The sequence below is a fragment of the Argopecten irradians genome, chromosome 11 (genome assembly GCF_041381155.1).
Source record: "Argopecten irradians isolate NY chromosome 11, Ai_NY, whole genome shotgun sequence".
Classification (NCBI taxonomy): domain Eukaryota; kingdom Metazoa; phylum Mollusca; class Bivalvia; order Pectinida; family Pectinidae; genus Argopecten; species Argopecten irradians.
In genome coordinates, this window is record NC_091144.1 from 4040015 (window position 1) to 4047224 (window position 7210).

General features: G+C 37.1%; 1 protein-coding gene across 1 annotated transcript; it reads left to right on the forward strand.

The window, feature by feature from the left end:
• Positions 1 to 1583: 1583 nt before the first annotated feature.
• Positions 1584 to 6292, forward strand: LOC138334325 (early growth response protein 1-A-like). Its single transcript, XM_069282974.1, has 2 exons — positions 1584 to 1956; positions 3145 to 6292. The coding sequence occupies exons 1-2, from the start codon at positions 1746 to 1748 to the stop codon at positions 4677 to 4679; spliced, it is 1746 nt and encodes a 581-aa protein (XP_069139075.1). The 5' UTR covers positions 1584 to 1745; the 3' UTR covers positions 4680 to 6292.
• The last annotated feature ends 918 nt before the right edge of the window (positions 6293 to 7210 follow it).

The following is a 7210-nucleotide window of genomic DNA, read 5'->3' on the forward strand; positions in this document are numbered from 1 at the left end:
CTTATAGTAATGCATAATAATAGTCCATATCCATATGTATGTATAAAAAGTATATATAGTTTTATAGTCCACACCGTGGTGTCCGTCCGGTGTCACATTTATACGTTTCCACCAGAAAACCTCACATCCATACAGTCATGTACTGGTAAACAGCGCTAGATATACTTGTCATGTGTGTATAGTTAAACCTGTTTGTATAGCCCCGAGGACCTATATATTGTTTGTGAGGCTCCATCGGACAATTGGCAATATCCCATAAAGCTAACAGACGTATTGTGTACACAAGTCGACCCACTTACCCTTCTATCTATAACGGTGGTCTGTCCTTTGTCGGATTGCTCAAACACACAGAGTATTCTGTTAGAATATATCATAATTAAATCCAAGTGCTATGGAAAAAAGAATAAATTCATGTGTAAACAATAATTAATTGTACATATTTATTAAAATGCATTAAAAACACAACACTGTAAAAAATAATTTATACAGATGAAGAAATTATTCTTAAATTAAGGTACTAAAATAATATAGATTTTTAAAAAATAAATTGAAATTATCCCAATTAATTTGTTTATTATTTTCTCAAATTAATATTTCAAGCATGATAATATGTAGAGTAATTTCCGTATCATATATACAAAATAAAACATTTGTTTATTAACGAATATGTAAGATATTTCATTATTAATTTGTAATCCCGAAAGAATGAAATTTCTATAAATTGTATGCGATATAATAGCATAGTAAAATTTAGCCGACTAGGCCAAAACGGTACACCCCGCCGGAGGCCTCTGCACCAAAGCTCCCATCCGAGATCGATACCGCCGTTCTATGTATGGGTCATTTTGATATAAATTTGGCCACTTCGATACATATACGAACTTCGCATTGTTAAATTGATTCCTTTTGTGTCTGTGCGCAGCTACATTTACTCCGCTATCGCCAGAAATAGCTTCAAATCTAAACAGCTCGACCGACAATGTACGTCATGATTCTAATTCAACTCCGGACAGCCACTAGAAACTTCGTAAAACTCCGCCAACACGAAAAAATCCTAATATGGCGTCCGAGGTTCCGTTTCCGACAACTACCGGAGATACACGATCGTAATTCCATATAAGGCCTGACTTCTTCCGATAACGATTCTGACGTCAGCACGAGGAATTTGTCCTTCTGCTCCATATAAGGCAATTGTGGACTCGGAAGGGCAAAGGTTACTACTATGAAATACATTCACACACTCCATTCATCAACCTACTACGAAGGTTTTCTCTATATATACAAAATGATTCTTGAAAATTTTTAGACGAGTGTCTGTGTATGTATAGGTAGTATATAGCACGAAAATGTGAACTTTGAAAAATTATTAATTTTATCTTAAATTAGCCTGACCTACTAGTTTGTAGTAAAATTTGATAGTAAAGGTTATCTATTGACGTAAGCATTGACGTTAGTGGGAGCCATGGAGACGCTGCCCGGCAACATGCCTTCCGTGCTCTGTGATTGGCTGTCGTATGTGTAGTAGATCACGTGGTGTTCCATATATGGGAAGTCTAGCGTAAACGGTTTCATTCATAAATACGATCCAGTGTGAAGTTCATTCAGAGTTTGCTGAGTCGAGGATCAATGCTGATGTGTAGATGATTTTAGCAACGATACTATTAAGTTCTCCGTAGACGGATAGTGTTAACCTATCATTGGAGTATTGGACATTTGTTATACACGGACAGTGTCATTAGTAAACAATGATTATGGACGGTTTGGACACACTGTCACAGGTAGCTCTCGCAGACCAAATGAGTCTAGCCAACCTGTGTTTTGATACTTCGGCGTTCGGGGGGAGTCGACTACCCTCAGAATCATTCGATGATTGTCTCAACACCCCAGTCACCAGTAATTCGGATGTGACATTCTTTGGATGTGATCCACTGGGCCCCGTACCCATCACAGCTACCGGTATGTATCATGATTTGATCTTAGTTTATGATCAGCTGTTACTTAACTCAGCGTAAATACACCGACTACTACGCTCGTTTACTGTCACTAACTTATAAATTCCTTTTATTATTTTACTTGTATGTTGTGAAGAAATACTTCTTGTATATTTCAACACATTCTCCGTTGTACATTGCCATTTATAAAGTCGGATAATTCATTCAAACAGCGATCGATCCACTCGGCATAGTAACCCGACATAGCGTATTTAGACTTGTGTCTATTCTTAGCCCATTCATGTTGAACAGCTAGCATTGACGTCATGACTATCCGATAACGCTTTGGCTTGGAGCCATACTGCGGCATTCATTCATTACACGTACACACCATATTTTCACGTTTTTCGTACGAATTAGAATTAAATATGATTTTACATGACATGTACGGTGTAGATGGTGTTAGACTACGCCTGTGGAACCATGTGGAACTCGTGTTTACGTTTCAACACCCACGGATTCGGCTTGAGATCGCAAAAAGGGGGCGGAGCTTATTTATAAATAGCCGCAATCAGAGATAACTATCCATTACACACGTACGTCATACATCAGTCTCGAGGAGCCTCGTGCGTAATACGCGACCCAGGCAATTATGGACATTGTCCTCGACTATAACAGATATCAGCCGCCAATTGATCAGACCTTATTTTCATACATTAATTATTCAAATATCAAACAGTAGACAGCTTATTCATGAATTTTGAATAAATTAATTAGGTATTTAGAAATTTAATTTTATATAAATCAGACTTATAAATTATAAATAGTAAATACTACCGGATGATAAATAGGTCAAGTAAATAAATAAGAGGTCTTATTTATTTATTTACCTTTATAACAGGATTTATTTATTTTTAATATTTTTTTATTGGCAATTCTCGAGATAAGGTTACACAACAATTTAAAAAAAAAAAATTATTATTTCAGATATTGATATATATATTCAGTAATTTAACATCCAATAATTAAGCAATGGAATAATTTCTATTTCATCAATTTCATTTTTTGAGATAATTTATTTTTTTAAATTATTTATTTATTTATTTATTTATTTATCTATATTTTTTCATTGGAAATTCTTTTTTTCATTGACAGCTTGATATTTCTGTGTTTGATTGTGTGACTTATCAGATCCTTATTTCTGTCTTTCCAGCTAACATAGAAGCCCAGATCACCATACCGGAGAAGGATGGGATCTTTGCTAAGAGTCAGATACCAGTACAGCAGGAGGACCAGGCAAACTACTCCAGTAACCTCACTCACCGTATCCAGTACAAGGGTACCCTGGTTACCACCTCAGTCACGCCTACCTCCAGCAGTAGTGACGCTCTGCCCCAGGGGATCACCCCAAGCATCTTCACCCCTCTGTCACCTCTGTTCAGCATTCTGACACAGGCTACACAAGGCATTCAGGCCCAGGTAGCCACCGGAGTGCCACAGGGAATGGGGACCGGACAGGACTATCCTGTCATCTCAAATGCTCAATGCCAACAGGGGCCACAGCCATCATTCAGCCCGGCCCCTTCTACTCCTTCCCACCACTCACACGCCGGCTCCCCGACGCCAGCCGACTTGATGATGGACCAGACTGATACCTACTCTACAGGGTTCGGATCTCCAGTCAGCTCCACCGAGAGCACATCCGAACCACAGATTTGCGAAACGCTATCTGCCGTTGATACGTCCAGTCTGAACTTCTCACCCCCACCGCCTTACACTTCACACCCGGCGATGACATCCTACGATAGCATGCCGATGAAACAACAGCCTGTATTTAATTCGTGTGCCCAACTTAATTACCCTGTATCGACGACTATGTCTACAAATGCAACTCAAAGCATACCACAAACGGTTCTTCATTTTACCGAGGACTTAAATTCCAAAGACATTAACATGAATGCTGAATTCAAATGGACGGTTCAAAACTCACCCCAACAACAACAGCAGCAGCAGCAACAACAACAGCAACAAATAAACACAAATCAGCCACAGACTCAATTGCCTGACTTCTCTGTTCTTGGTCAGGTATCCTCACATGGTGTAACTGGCTTCACACAAGCTGGCTTCCAACAGGTACCCATCAAATCGGAGCCACTTTCAGACTTGCCTAGTGACTTTATGATGGCAACTTCACAAGCTGAGTTTCCATCCCCTTCAACTTCAGTGTCCCCAACTCCATCTTTACCAGCTGTACTCAACACGCCCTATCAACAGGGCTCAATGAAGCTGATTCCCCTGAAGCCACGAAAGTACCCCAATAGGCCTAGTAAAACTCCACCCCACGAGAGGCCGTATGCTTGCCCAGTCGAGAACTGTGACAGGAGATTCTCACGTAGCGATGAACTAACGCGCCACATACGCATCCATACAGGACAGAAGCCTTTCCACTGCAGGATATGCATGCGATCGTTTAGTCGAAGTGACCATTTGACTACACACGTACGCACGCATACCGGTGAAAAGCCATTTTCATGTGATGTTTGTGGACGCAAATTCGCGAGAAGTGACGAAAAGAAACGTCACGCAAAAGTGCATTTGAAACAAAAGATGAAGAAAGAAGCTAAGATAATAGCCACCAGTTCATCTCTACCAACATCTTCTGGTGCTATGACGGAGGGTCTCATATCGAACTGTACTAGCGGGCCTAGTACGTCACTTCCTCTCATCGTGACGACATCCTCGTTATAGACAATTTCAAAACGAGACAGTTGACATTTTGTGATCCAAAGACTTACAAACATTCATTCATCATTTCATTCATTCACACAAAGTTACGAAACACGTGGAATACACATGTTCCAAAGAGTCGAACAATAATACAATATATAACTCAGATGTCTTATGCTCAAGTATAGAGTTTAACTTTGCTCTGTGTGGCCAGCGTCAGGGAGTCCGGTGAACGTTAATATAGAGATCAAATGCTTTAATATATTGTCTTTCCTTGATCCGGATTACAATATACACAGATGGTTATTATGTTATTGTATAGAGTATATACACTATGGATGTAAGACTGCAAAGTGTACGACCAAAGAAATCATTTTATTTGTATGAATACATTTTCAGGCATTAATATCGTAAATGTGAAATTATCTGTCGATAAAGATTGTTAAATGTGGAAAAAAATGGCGAAAAAAAAAATAAAATAACACACGAATTGTCTAGTCCTGGCCGTACCACTTCATTGGTGCTAGATCCATAATGTGCAATGTGTTTATATATGTAGATTGCTTTAAAGTCTATTGTTTAAGTTGCAAATTATTAACAGTTTGAAATTTTAATTATAACGTTAACTATTTCTCGTTAAAAGGTTACATATTTCTCTATGAAAAATGAATATGGATTTTTCTTTCTTGTTGTTGTTTAAATATTGTTATTAATTTTAATCATCCATTTTCCATCCGAACTATGTTCGTTTTATTCATTGTCTCATTGTCAGTGTATCATTTGTTTCATCTTATTTGAGTTTTGTCTGGCAGCAGTTGGTCACCTAGTGCTTATTGTATGTTAATTAATTGATATGATCTTAAATATTCCTATAAGCTTATGAAGGTAATTTCATTAAGCTTTTCGCTGAGAGCGATCTCAAAGACTTTATCTTAGTGCCCCTTTCACTTATAAAGAGCAAGAGGCATAAGGATCCCCAAAAGCTAAGCCCTTGGCAATATATAAAGGGTTTTCCTCCAAATATATGTGATTCTGAAAGTGCTTATTTGAAAGAAGAATTAATATTTAAAGTTAAGGCATAACTTATTTTTCTACCTTCGTATAATATACTATTACTTAATATGTCTGTTGATGTAATGATAGGTTTCAGAAACCAAAACTACACTTGGCTCACTTTTTGTTTTCCCCTTTTCAACTTAAACTTTTTCCATGCCAACGTTAATCGTTTTTATCTATTTAAATATTTTAATTGATTAAATAATGAGTCGTTTAATTGATGGTTATTATCTGTTTTATTATTCTTTCGATATTTTAAATATTGTGTGTTCGAGTCTTTGATTTGTTGACACTTGGGAGGTTGTTGTTATTTCGTTGTTTTCCTCCCAGGGCCTGTGTTGTGAGACTTGTTACCAGAACTACTGTTTGATACACGTGCGTGGAACGTTTCCCAATTAGTGAGCCCATTATCGATATCGCCTTCTATGAAATATCACAAAATAGCTATATATTTTCAAATCTATTTTCCTTATGTTGTCCTATTGTGAGAAGCGATCTTGCTGGAAAAGAATAAATGTATGGCAATATTTGCCAAGTATGGATGTTCGAAGATGAAATAAAATTGAAAAAAAACTTTATTTATGAATTTTCATTGTCTTTTACCCATGATTGGTGTATTCTAGTCTTTGACATATATGCCGAAATATCTATCTGACAACAATGACATAATATGCGACAACAAACTTCACAATAACCTGTCGACAAACCCTCTTGTTTACAATCGAGGAACATAGAGGAAAGGAGAAAACTAACTTACCACAATCAACGATTGACCTGATTTAGACAATGCCAAACACAAAAAAAATCAATTGAAGAATAATCAATATTGAAGAATGATATATCGAAAGGGATTTGAATGCGTTGTGAATCGCACATGACTGCTATGTAAGATGGTCGTTATGAGACTATAACAATGCATATATGGCTAGGGAGATCACTGACGACATCCACATAACAAAGACCATCAGCAGTCCTAATGACGAAGATTTAGACCTACAGCGAGCCAGATGAGCCTTATCTTGTTGATGTACAAACTCTAACGCCATACGAATTGATAATATGCATCTCAATATACAGCTGTAAATATGGAACCATGGATAAAGATGCGATACTGATAGGTAATTCGTAGTAATGAATCGCATCGAGTAGCTTTTCAATAAGTTAAAGTAATGTGTAATAATGAATCGCATCGAGTAGCTTTTCAATAAGTTAGATAATGTGTAATAATGAATCGCATCAAGTAGCTTTCCAATAAGTTTAGGTAATGTGTAATAATGAATCGCATCAAGTAGCTTTTCAATAAGTTTAGGTAATGTGTAATAATGAAACGCATCAAGTAGCTTTTCAATAAGTTAAAATAATATCTCCATGTAGTAATAAAAACACCAAGTAGCTTTTCAATAAGTTGAAATAATATCTCCATGTAGTAATAAAAACACCAAGTAGCTTTTCAATAAGTAAACGCAATGTGTAATATTGAAACGCATCAAGTAGCT